A 12,569-nucleotide genomic window follows, 5' to 3' on the forward strand; every position below is an offset into this window, starting at 1 on the left:
CCATCCCATCCCATCCCATCCCATCCCATCCCATCCCATCCCATCCCTCCCTTTTCCATCCCATCCCACCCAATCCTGTCCCCTTCCTTCCCATTTTGTCCTATTTCATCCCATCCCATCTTACTGTTCATGTCCCCATCCTCTTCTCATCCCGCTCCCCACCCCTTTCCTCATCCAGGTCCTTGTCCCCTCCCTGCCCCAAACCCCATCGCCCCCCCCCCCGCTCCTCCCTGCCACCCAGCATCACCTCCAATGCCATCAGCCGCAGGACCGGCCGGATGCCTGGGGGGATGCCGAAGGTGCCCTGTCTCCATGGCGGGGTGCTGAGCCGTGCCATCGCCCCGTCCTATTGGGGTGACAGGGGTGTGAATGCTGGGGACAGACTCTGAGCCCCCACCCCCTGCTGCCCACCTCTCACCTCAGCCTCGTGCAGCAGCTCAAAGGCAGCCAGCAGTTCCCCGGCCGGCCCCCCCGGCCCCTGCAGTGGGTATCTCTGCAGCCGGGGGGGCTTCCGGCGCCCCACATCCATCCACACTTTTGGGGTGCACACGCTTCTCCCGAGGAAGCTCCCAGCACCCTACGAGGCAGCGACAGGGCGCGGATGCCCCCACCCATGGCTGCCCACTGCCTATAGGTGCTCCCCACCCCTGGGTGTCCCCAATGTACCCCTCCATCCTGATCGAACACCTCCACCACCACAGCTGGGGGCTCATCCCGCAGCCCGCGTGGGTCCCCATGGAGCTGCACCCGATGGAAGAGCAGCGACTGATCCCAAACCGGGTCCAGGGTGCCGGGCAGCACGCGGGTGCTCTGGCTGACGTGCACGAAGGAGACGTGGGCAACAGGGTCTGTGGGAGCAGCGCCCACTGTCAGCACCCAAGGGTGCTGCTGGAGGGGGTCAGGGTGCTGGGGGGGGGTCCCACCTGCTGTGGTCTTGGTGCCGTGGGGCTTCAGCTCCAGCGCTTGGAAGAGGTAACAGCGCAGCTGGAAGGAGCTGGGTCCTGTGGAAGGAGGGAGGGATGTCAGGAGGCTCTGGGTTAGTGTTAGCATTGGGGACCCCTGGATCCCCAGAATCCTCCCCCAGTGTCCTGTGGCTCACGCTCGAAGGTGCAGAGGATGACAGGCGTGGGGTGCTGGGGGTGTCCCCGGCCTTTGGGTGTTGCTGCCATCTGCTTGCTCTCTGGCATTTCCTCTGCATCCTACAAGTTGGGATGTGGGCTAGGGCAGTCAACCCGGCCCCCTTGTCCTACTGTCCTCATGTCCCTCCATCCCTCTGCGCTTGTGTCCCACTGTCCTTGCATCCCCACACCTCTGCATGCCTCTCTCTGTTCCTCCCTCTCTGCATTCTTCTGTCCATCCCTCCATCCCACCCCTGCATCCATCTCTCCCTCCCTCCCTGCCTGCCCTCGCATCCATCTGACCCTCTGTCCCTTCATCCCCACATCCATCCCTCTGTCCTTACATCCCTCTGTCCTTGAATCCCTGCATCCCTCTGCCCCTCCATCCCTCTGTCCTTCCCATTCCTCTATCCCTGTTTCTTCCTCCTTACATCCATTCCTCCATCCATTCCCCTGTCCCTCCATCCTTTTCCATCCCTCCCTCCATCCCTCTGTCCCTCCCTTCACCCCCATCCCTCTCGTCCCTCCGTCCATCCCCATCCGTACCGCTGTGCCCTCGAGGAGGAAGATGGCAGCCACAGATGAGGGCAGCTCTGGCACCATGTGCCGACGCCAGCAGCGCCGCCGGCACGCATCACCCGCTCGGCGCTGCAGATGGAAGCGGCCGCCCCACAGGGATGCGTACTCCCATGCTTTATCCGGAGCCTCGGGGCTGTGCTGTGGGGATGGGTGGCACAAAGATGGAGGTGTGGGGAGAGAAGGATGCACAGAGCAGGGGGCTGGTGGCCAAACACCTGTCCCTGCCACCCCATCCTTGTCACCCACCCCCATCCTTGCCATTCCACCCCTGCTACCCCCTTCCAGCCACCCCATCCTGTTCAACCCCATCCTGTCACCCCCTTCCTTGCCACCCCACCTGCGCCACTCCACTCTGCTCACCCTGCCACCCCATCCTTGTCACCCCCAACCTCACCACTCCATTTTTGCCACCCCCTCCCTACCACCCTCACATCCACCTCCCCGTCCCCTTCCATCCTTGTATCTCCCACCCTGTTCCTGCCACCCCATCTTTGTCCCCCCCATGCTATCACCCTTTTCCTTGCCACCCCACCAGCCCCATATGTGCCACCCCATTCCCACCACCACATCGGTGTCCTGTTCCTGGGCACTGCTGTCCCTACGCCGGGTGCGCAGCCATCGCCGCCGTCGCTGTGTGTGATACATCTCCTCTTTGGGGTGCCACGCAGGTGAGGGGTCTCCGGCCGCCACGCTCACCCCATACTCCCATCCTGCATCACCCACGTTGTCGTCACCTCTGCCACCCCCCAACCCAGCACACCCACACGGGGACATCGCTCACCAGCCTCATCCACGGCCCCTGTCACCTCCACCCGCCAGTCATCGGTGACGTGCCAGCCTTGGGGACACGCCACCTCCTCCTTGGGGGGCACCGCCGCGCCGGCCTGCAGCAGGCAGAAGCTGAGCTCTGGGGCGTCTGTGCCACTCAACTGCCCCCCGTGTCACCCCTTCTCACCACATCAGTGCTGGGCACAGCAGCAGGTCCCCATTCCCCGCCGTGCTGCCGGCTCTGGTTCTCATAGACCTCCTCCAACACCTCGTCCATGCCAGCCTCGGGCTCCGGCAGCAGCCTGAGGACGGGAGCAGCTGCCATCACCTCGCTGTCCCCACGCACAGGGAGGGGTGTCCCTTGGGCTCTCACCTCCGCGGTGGTTCCACAGCCCAGGGCCCATCCCAGCACCAGCCCCGGGGGGGTCGGATGCGCTCGCGGGGCAGCGCCACTCTGCCGGCCACGTCGGAGAAGCTGGGGCGAGCTGGGAGCGCCTGCCTGCTCCATTTGCCCAGGATCTTCGTCTGGTTCTCGTACTGTAGGAATGGGGCGCCGCTGTGTCACCATGTCACCGTGTCACTGCGTCACGGCGTCGCCACGTCACCTCATCACCCCATCGTGTTATCATGTCACCATGCTGTCCTGTCACAGCACTGCTGTGTCACTATATCAACGCGTCACGGTGTCACCATGTCACCATGTCACAGCATCACCACGTTACGATGTCACGTTACAACATGTCATCATGTTGTCATGGCACAGCATCACTGTGTCACCATATCGCCATGTCGTGGTGGCACGTCTCTATGTCACCATGTCATCATGTCACAGCATCACAGTGTCACCATATCATCATGTCACAATGTCACCACATGACCATGTTACCACGTCACAGCATCACCATGTCACTACATCACGATGTCATCGTGTCCCCATGTCACTGTGTCACTATGCCATCATGTCAGTGTCACCATGTCACCACATCATCATGTCATCATGTCACTGTGTCACTGTGTCACGGTGTTGTCATGATCACCATGTCACCTCACCACCATGTCACAGTGTCACCACGTCACCATGTCATGGTGTCACTATGTCTCAGTGTCACCATGTCACTGTGTCACTGCATCACCATATCACCACGTCATCATGTCACAACATCATCATGTCACCACGTTACTATGTCATCACTGTGTCACCTCATCACCATGTCACCATGTCATAATGTCACAGTGTCACTACCTCGTGGTGTCACCACGTCACCATATCACCTCATCACCACATTATGGAGTCACCATGTCATTGTGTCACCCTGGTATCGTGTCACCATGTCATGGTGTCACAATGTCACAGTGTCACCACGTCACCATGTCACCATATCACTGTGTCACTACGTCACGGTGTCACCATGTCACCATATCATCTCACCACCACGTCAGAGTGTCACCACGTCACCATGTCACGATGTCACTTTGTCCCAGTGTCACCTCGCTGTCCCCTGCTCAGCACTCACTGTCTCAGCATAGACGTGCAGGGCGCCCTCCAAGTAACGCGGCAGCTCCTGGCTCTCAGCCACACGCCCCAGCCACAGCCGGACACGGAGCTGGGCATGGAGGTGTCCCGGGACCTGGGGACATCGTGGGGGGACATGAGTGTGGCACAAAGGGGACATGGAGGGTAGGGATACAGAGGGGACATGGGAAGGTATAGAGGAAGAGGTGAGATGGGGAAATGTTGAGGGAAAATGGAGGGGACACAGAGGGGACATGGAAGGGATGGGGTGAAGATATAGAAGGGACGTGGAATGAACGTGGAAAGGACAGGGAAGTGACGTAGATGGGACATGTGAGGACATGGGGGAAATGTGGAGAGGATGTGGAGATGTCACAGGTGCGGCACAGAAGGGACATGGAAGTGAATTAGATGGGATACAGAGAGGACTTGGAGATAGAGAGGGGTTGGGTATGGGGGGGTCATGGAGGTGACATAAATGGGACATGTAGAGGACACGGAGATGACATGGAGTTGACTGGGGGGTGACACAGAGGGGACATGGAAGAGATACGGAGAGGACTGGGAGAGGATGTGAAGAGCATGGGGAGGGGACATGGAGGGGACATGGTTTGAAAGTTGAATGGATATAGAGGGGGAGAGGAGATGGAGGGGACATGAAGGGAAAGGACATGGAGGTGGCACAGATGGGACATGGAGGGGACTTGGAAGGGATGGGGAGGTGACATAGATGGGACACAGATGGGACATGGAGGGGATATGGAGAGGTTGTAGAGGGGACTATGGAGGGACACAGGACAATGAAGGAAAGTGGAGGGGATATGGAGAAAGCTTAGAGAGGACACAGGGGGGACATGGAGGTGGCATAAATGGGACATGGAGGAACCACGGAGAGGAAAGTGGAGGGGATATGGAGTTGACATGGGAGTGACACGAAGGAGACAAGGGAGAGAATGAGAAGAGCATGGAGAGGGGAGATGGAGGTGACACGGTTTGAATGTTGAATGGGCATACAGGGGGAGAGGACATGGAGGGGACATGAAGGGACTGTGGGGAGGATACGGAGGTGACATAGATGGAACACGTAGGGGACGTGGCGGGGATATGGAGAGGTTGTAGAGGGGGCTATGGGGCGGATACAGGTGGGACACCAAAAGAAAGTGGAAGGGATATGGAAGAGATTTGGAGAGGACACGGAGGGGAATGGACTGGATTTTGGGGAAAATGGGGAGGTAGAAGAAGTGCTGAGGGGCCATGAGGGGTCCAGGGGCCGCTTGCTGCCTTACCTCCAGCATCAGGGTGTGCGTCCATCCGCAGAGCCGCCCACAGGCTGCGGGACTGAGGGCTGAGCAGGCGAGGCGGTGTGCGGGGATGCGGGCACAGGCCAGGCAGCGGGCACCGCTCCGCAGCCACAGCAACACGTCGGGAACACCGGCCTGAGGCTGGGACAGAGCAGGACAAGGTGGAGGGGGGACACCCGCGTGGAAGGAAGGGATGCCGTTCAGAGGGACCTCAGCGGGCTTGGAAGGTGGGTCTGGGTGAACCTGATGAGGTTCAACACAGCACAGCGCAAGGTTTTGGACGTGGGCTGGAGGAACCGCAGGTATGTGCACAGATTGGAAGGAGCGGTGCTTGGGAGCAGCCCTGCAGGGACGGAGCCGGGGGTCCTGAGGGATGGAAAGCTGAACGCGAGCCAGCAGTGTGTGATTGCAGCTGGGCAACAAACGGGAGCCTGGGCTCCGTCAGCAGAGGGGGGGCAGCAGGGACAGGAGGCGATCGTCCCCCTCTGCTCTGCTCTCTGAGGCCCCATCTGCAGCACTGCGTCCAGGGCTGGAGCCCCCAGTACAAAAAAGACAGGGAGCTGCTGGAGAGGGTCCAGAGGAGCCACAAAGATGAGCAGGGGCTGCAGCACCTCCACCACGAAGACAGGCTGAGGGAGCTGGGCTCGTTCAGCATGGAGAAAAGAAGCTGCGGGGTGACCTCAGTGCAGCCTGCAGTGCCTGAAGGGAGCCTGCGGGCAGGAGGGGAGTCAGCTCTGTGCAAGGGGAGATGGCAGCAGGACGAGGGAAACGGTTTGAATGGAGGGAGGGCAGCTGGAGGCTGGATGTCAGGGGAAGTTGTGTGCTGTGAGAGCGGGGAGGGGCTGAACAGCTGCCAGAGAGGCTGCGATGCCCCGTCCATCCCTGGAGGGGTTGGAGGCCAGGTTGGATGGGGCCCTGGGCAGCCTGGGCTGCTGTTGAATGTGGAGGTTGGTGGCCCTGCGTGCAGCAGGGGGTTGGAGCTCCGCGATCCTCGAGGTCCCTCCACCCCTGGCCGTTCTGTTTTTCTGTGTGTGTGATTCTGTGACATCAAGAGCCAAAAAAACCCAAACCACAAAACCCCCTCAAAACGGGGCTTTCTGCACACCTCAGCCTGCAGGGCGGCCACTCGGCCCAGCCAGGCCTCGGCCTCGGGGAGCAGCTCGGCCCAGGCCCGGCGCGGAGGCCCGGCGGCGGCAGCCGAGGCGAGGAGCTGCAGGAGCTGCAGGCGGGCGGCGCGCAGCTCCACGTCCAGCCGCGTCTGGGGGCGCTGGGCCTGCAGCACAGGCAGGGCAGCCCTGGGGAGAGCATTTGGGGGATGCTCACCCGCCTGGCTTGCCCCCAGAATGTTTAATTTTCACCCCAAAACGCCCCTCGTTTCCTCCCAGATGACACCATAATTGCATCCCGGTCCCCAGATCCTCCACAAAACGCCCTGTTTCCCTTGAAAAAGAGCCTCGTTTTCCTACAGATCATCCCATTTTCTCTCAAGATACACTCAATTCTCATTAAAAAAAAACATAGAATCCTAGAATCACTCAGGTCAGCAAAGACCTCAAAGATGGAGTCCAACCATGCCCCAGCCATACTGCCCTCATTAACAGCCCTCCACTCAGTCGTGTCCCTGAGCGCCACATCCAGGACTTCAAGCATCCATTTCCACCTCAGAAATGCCCTCCGTCCTCCCCTCCCCCCCAAAAATGCACAACTGCCATCCAAACCAACCCACTCCTGCCTCAGCAATGCCCCCATCTCGTAGAATCATGGAATCACCAAGGCAGGAAAAGACCTCCGAGATCCTCCAGCCCAACCACCCCTGACCCCCAATAGCTCTCACAACCTCACTTTGGCCTCCAAACACCCCGTATCTCCCCAGAATTGCCCCCCACTCCCCTCTAAAATACTCCCACCCCCAAAAAAACACCTGATTTCCCCCCATTACACCAATTTTTCACCCCAAATCCTGCATTACCCCCCACAAAACGCCCAGTTTCCCCCTGAAATCTCCCATTTACCCCCACTGTTTTTCCCTCCAGTGCCCCATTTTTTCCTCGGAACGCCCCACTGCATCCTCCCTGGTGCTGGGCTCCCTTCCCCACCCCACTTCCAGCATTGGGGTCAATGATTAAAGCATCCACAGCCCCCCCGCCCCCGGCGGGCCGGCCGGCCCGGGCCAGCGCACGCAGCAGCTTCCTGCCAACGTCCCCAAGGGCGTCCGGCCTCGCGTTCCGCAGCATCGCCACATTTCCCTCCTGTGGAACCTCACCGTTGACCAGCCCCCACCCACTGCTCATCCCTGCCACCCATCCCCATGTCCATGTGTCCCCACATCCATGTCCCCACCCCCCTGTGCCCCATGTCACCATGTCCCCATGTCCCCACATCCATTTGTCCCCATGTCCCTGCATCCATGTCCTCACCCCCTGTGCCCCATGCCCCCACATCCCCATGTCCCCACATCCCTGCATTCCCACATCCCCGTGTCCCCACGTCCCCACATCCACATCCTCACCCCCTGTGCCCCATGTCCCCATGTTCTCACATCCATTTGTCCCCATGTCCCTGCATTCCCATATTCCCATGTCTCCATCCCTTGTGCCCCACATCCCCATATCCCCACATCCATTTGTCCCCACATCCCTGCATTCCCACATCCCCATGTCCCCATATCCACGTCCTCACCCCCTGTGCCCCATGTCCCCACGTCCCCATGTCCCCACATCCATTTGTCCCCACGTCCCCACCTCCACGCCTCCCCCCACCCCTGCCTGCTCACCAGCCTCTCGCCCACACTGTGCATCAGGTTCTGCCCGTCCCACCGCTGCCCAGCGTCCTCCCAGCTGGAGGTGACGGCCACCACCGGCTTGCTGTCATGCCAAGGCATGTAGTAGTAGCGGTTCCCTGCACGCACAGCGGGATGAGCACCCCACGGTGTCCCCAAGGGGGCAGGGGGTGTCCCCTGCTTTGCTCACCATCAAACAGGGGGTGGCCTTGCGGTGTGGCGGAGGCAGCGGGGCGGCACGAGGTGTCCCCGGTGTCCCCGTGGTTGCCGATGCTGAGCTCGAAGCGCAGAGGTTCGGATGCGGGGGGCAGCATGGTGGCAGAGTAGAACACTGCGCAGAGCCCCAGGCGGTGGCGGCGGGGCAGAAGGTGCTGCAAGAAGAGAAAATGCCCCCAAAAAACCCAAATAATCCCCCCCTACCCTGGGATAAAAAGCGACCACGCGTCACTGTGTCCCCACCTGCACACGGGTGATGTCCTCCGGGGCGATGGCGTCCTGCTGGCGCCCATCGGAGTCCCCTGTGTGGGTGCTGAGCTCCAGCAGCACCCGGCCCCTGTATGCCACCATGGTGTCCTGTAACATAGAGGGGGGGTGCTGGGGGGCTGCGTCCCCCCTGAATGCAGGCGATGCTCTGTGCTGTCACCTCTTGCACTCACGCTGGGCACGTCAGCAGCATCTCTCCGTGGACCATAGAAGGGGAGGAAGCTGGGTCCAAAGCAGGGTAAGAAACCTGGGACCCCTCCTAAAGCAAACCATGGGGTTCAGGAAGGGAGGGGCTGCAAGCTGGGACCCCCCTCCCCCCAAAGGTGGGACCAGACTCACCTTCGAGCTCAGCACCGGCAGAGGAGATGTGGGAGAGGTGGAGCACGGCTGTGCCCAGCACCTTGGACCTGAGGGCAAGGGGTGAGGGCTGGGGGCAACACCGGGGGACCCCCAAATTGAGGGATGCCCCCATTACCCGCTAAGGATGGCCAGCTCGATGGCGTCACAGAGCGGGGGCAGCTGGGGGCACAAAATTGGGGAGGGGGAGGAAATAGAGGATTCAATTGGGGATTTTAAATGAGGGGTTTAGCGGAGAGCCCACTTGGGGCGGGAGGCGCCTCACCCGCAGGGGGAAGAAGAGCACTTCGTTCCACGTGGGCTTGGCATCGGGGGGCATCACTCGAGTGCAGAGCTGTGTTGGGGACACTGTCACCCCTGGGCACCTGTCAGCAGCACCCACCGTGCCCCCAGCACCCACCGTCCTGCCCGCAAAGCTGGCGCGCACCGCCGCTGCCACGAAGCTCCTCTTGCTGCAGGCAAGGAACGGACGGGACGGCTCCTCTGTGCCAGGAGTGATTGCGTCAGGTTGAGTTAGGGTTAGGGTAGGGTTAGGATTAGGTTAGGATTAGGTTAGGTTAGGGTTGTGTTAGGGTTGTGTTAGGGTTAGGGTTAAGTTAGGATTAGGTTAAGCTAGGGTTAGGGTAGGGTTGTGTTAGGGTTAGGTTAGGATTAGGTTAAGTTAGGGTAGGGTTGTGTTAGGGTTAGGTTAGTGTTAGGTTAGGTTAGGGTTGTGTTAGGTTAGGGTTAGGTTAGGATTAGGTTAGGTTAGGGTTAGGGTTGTGTTAGGGTTAGGTTAGGATTAGGTTAAGCTAGGGTTAGGGTAGGGTTAGGTTAGGGTTGTGTTAGGTTAGGGTTAGGTTAGGTTAGGGATAAGTTAGGATTAGGTTAGGGTTTAGTTAGGTTAGGTTAGGGTTAGGTTAGGTTAGATTAGTGTTGGGTTAGGGTGAGTTTAGAGTCAGGGTTAAGTTAGGGACAAATTAAGGTTGGGTTAGTGTTAGTGTTAGGGTTGGGTTAGGTTAGTGTTAGGGCTGCGTTAGGGTTAGGTTAGGGTTCTTTATAGGGCTACATTAGGGTGAGATTAGGGCTAGGCTTAGAGTTAGAGTTGGCACTAGGGTTAGGACTAACGTTTGGGCCAGTTTTAGGGTTAGGGGACGTTTGGTGGCATCCACACCCCTCACAGCCCTCACCCACCCCGGGGCAGCTCCTCAGCACGGTAGATGCGGAGCTGCAGCGTGGCCACGCACGGGGTGAGCAAAGCAGACTGCAAGAGATTGGCTTCCACCTCCTGGCTCCCTGCTGCCTCCTCCCGCTCCTTTAAGAAAAAGATACGTATGTACCGATACACGCTATGTTTTAGTTAATTAATCCATTAACACAACGATGCTTAAAGGTGCTCACCGACACGGGTTCGCCGGCACGCAGCACGGCCGCGCCGATACGGAGGTACCCACAGCATCCAGCATCGGGGTGCCGGGGGTGCTGCAGGCTCAGCCACGTCCCACCCAGCCTGCGCCCTGCTCGGGTTGGGGACACCCACGTCACCTCTGTGCAGCTCCGTGACCCCGTGGGCACCCCAGCACCATGCAGGGCCACCTACCGGGTGCGTTGTAGACGGTGCCGACGTCCAGCTGTTGGGAGCAGACGGTGCAGGAAAAGGGCCAAGGTGAGCTTTGTCACCCCGTTTCCCCCGCTGTCATCCTTACCTTGAAGGCGCCGATGATGGCATCGGCACGGATGGCCCTGGAGTTGAGAACCTGTGGGGTTGGGGACAAAGTCAGCGGCCGCCACGCTGTCGCCATCCCCACGGTGCCATCGACCCCGACCTGGATGTGGATGGGCACTGCTGCCAGCTGAGCGGGCGTCAGGTGGAAATGCTGAGAAAACACCTAAAAATGGGCAAAGCCATGAGTGCACCGGAGATGGATGAGGGGACAGCAGCGGGTCCTTGTCCCCAGGGCCACCTCATTGTAGTAGGGGTTGTTCCCAGCACGGATCCTGCTCCTGAAGCGATGCTCGCCGATGAGGACCGTCACCACCGGTTTGATGGCACTGCCCTGCAGCTGGTGGCCCTGGAGGACCCTGACCCGCACCTGTGGGACACGGCAATGTGGTGACAAGGGACATCGTGCTGAGGGTCACCTCACCCTTGGGTGCCCTACCTGGAAATCCTCCTTCTTCCCTGCTGCAGGTTTGGGGTGGCGGTGCGATGCCATTTCGATGGCTGTCCCCACCACTGGGGTGGGACGTGGGGGGGACAGGCATGGTGCCACCCCTTCTGGTGGCTGGGATGTGACATTCCCTGCTGCCATCTGCCCGGGGGGGACGTAGGAGCAGCGCAAAGAAACAGTGGCCCCCGTGGGATGTCCCTGAGGGTCTTGCAATGGGAGCTGGCTGAGATCAAGCGGCAGCCCGGGGTCCTCCGCCAGGCAGCGCAGAGGCACCGTGGTGGCACCCAGGAGCCTGCAAGGATGGGGACAGTGAGCGCAGCCACCGTGGGGGTGGCACCCTGCAGTGCTCACAGGGCGACACTCACCTGTGTGCTTCTGGCTGACCCCAGAGCTGCAGGCGCAGGGCCAGGCTGTCCGTGGGGCGCAGGGGACGTGCGGCCAGAGGCCACACCAGAGTCTGTGGGATGGGGGACAGAGGTTGGCAGGGTGGCCACGTGCCCCCGTGCTGCTGTCAGCCACCTCTGGGTCAACTCACCTCATTCCATGCTGGGCTGCGCTCTGCTGGCACCACCCGGGTGCTCCTGGGGACACCTGGAGGGACAGGAGTTGGGTTGGGGACACTGATGTGGGCGGCACACGTCACCATCCCACGAGGACATCCAACAGCATCCCACCCCATGAGGTCGCGCGGTGCCACCCCATCCCGTGACGACGACACGAAGGTGGCTGATGCCACCCAGAAGTGCAGGGACAGCCACCTCAACGTCCCCTTGTCCCCAGCAGTACCTCTGAAGCGAGCATAAACGTGCACACCGGGTCCTGCACCGGTGGCCGCCGGGAGGTGAGCGCTGGCCACCAGCAGCCTCAGCATGGCCGTGTCCCCGTGTCACCACGGCGTTGTCACCATGGTGCCGTCACGTTCCTGAATGCATTGGGGTGGGGCACAAGAAGGGACACTGCTGCTGCTGTGGGGTGGGTGTCCCCATGTCACCCAGGAGCTGTGTCACCGTGCGTCTGTGTCGCTGTGTCCGTTTGTCCCCACGTCTGTGTGGCTCTGTGTTACCGTGTCCAGCCGTCCCCATGTCGCTGTGTCCCCACGTTGTGTCCCTGTGTCTGTGTGACGTGTCACCAAGCTCTCATATCTGTGTGTCCCCATATCCTCATGTCCATGTGCCCCTTGTCACTGCATCCCTGTGTGCCCATGTCCCCCTGCCCCTCCTTTCCATTTGTCCCTGTGCCCCATGTCCATACGGACATCTTTATGGCCCACCTTTAAAGTCTCTTTTCAATCCAACCCATTCCTTGTGTCCACATGTCCACGTGACCCACATCACTGTGTTCCCATGTCCCCATATCCCACATCCATGTGTCCCACATCCCCATGTCCCCATGTCCGTGTGTCCCATTTCCCCATATCCCCACATCCACGCATCCCATATCACTCTGTGCCTCATGTCCTCACATCCATTTGTCTCCATGTCCCTGTATCCCCACATCCATGCACCCCATGTCACTCTGTGC

General features: G+C 60.3%; 1 protein-coding gene across 1 annotated transcript in view; it reads right to left on the reverse strand.

Annotated features, from left to right (window-relative positions):
* Positions 1-11,919, reverse strand: part of LOC122168723 (myoferlin-like) — an 18,842-nt gene extending 6,923 nt beyond the window's left edge. Inside the window, exons 1-27 of the mRNA XM_042834277.1 lie at positions 11,584-11,919; positions 11,414-11,505; positions 11,040-11,340; positions 10,842-10,970; positions 10,704-10,766; positions 10,584-10,634; positions 10,478-10,508; positions 10,279-10,394; positions 10,072-10,192; positions 9,164-9,381; positions 9,017-9,060; positions 8,881-8,948; positions 8,715-8,800; positions 8,518-8,631; positions 8,249-8,429; positions 8,053-8,177; positions 6,385-6,552; positions 5,265-5,522; positions 3,980-4,093; positions 2,839-3,002; positions 2,653-2,767; positions 2,462-2,581; positions 1,665-1,835; positions 1,100-1,199; positions 667-1,001; positions 419-577; positions 248-346 (exon numbers count right to left, since the gene is read on the reverse strand). Coding sequence (XP_042690211.1) covers positions 248-346; positions 419-577; positions 667-1,001; positions 1,100-1,199; positions 1,665-1,835; positions 2,462-2,581; positions 2,653-2,767; positions 2,839-3,002; positions 3,980-4,093; positions 5,265-5,522; positions 6,385-6,552; positions 8,053-8,177; positions 8,249-8,429; positions 8,518-8,631; positions 8,715-8,800; positions 8,881-8,948; positions 9,017-9,060; positions 9,164-9,381; positions 10,072-10,192; positions 10,279-10,394; positions 10,478-10,508; positions 10,584-10,634; positions 10,704-10,766; positions 10,842-10,970; positions 11,040-11,340; positions 11,414-11,505; positions 11,584-11,919 — 3,879 coding nt within the window. The remainder of the gene's footprint in view (positions 1-247; positions 347-418; positions 578-666; positions 1,002-1,099; positions 1,200-1,664; positions 1,836-2,461; positions 2,582-2,652; positions 2,768-2,838; positions 3,003-3,979; positions 4,094-5,264; positions 5,523-6,384; positions 6,553-8,052; positions 8,178-8,248; positions 8,430-8,517; positions 8,632-8,714; positions 8,801-8,880; positions 8,949-9,016; positions 9,061-9,163; positions 9,382-10,071; positions 10,193-10,278; positions 10,395-10,477; positions 10,509-10,583; positions 10,635-10,703; positions 10,767-10,841; positions 10,971-11,039; positions 11,341-11,413; positions 11,506-11,583) is intronic.
* Positions 11,920-12,569: the final 650 nt, after the last annotated feature.

Source organism: Centrocercus urophasianus, unplaced genomic scaffold (assembly GCF_019232065.1).
Source record: "Centrocercus urophasianus isolate 14NV4802_14NV808 unplaced genomic scaffold, USGS_Curo_1.0 seq_443, whole genome shotgun sequence".
NCBI lineage: Eukaryota > Metazoa > Chordata > Aves > Galliformes > Phasianidae > Centrocercus > Centrocercus urophasianus.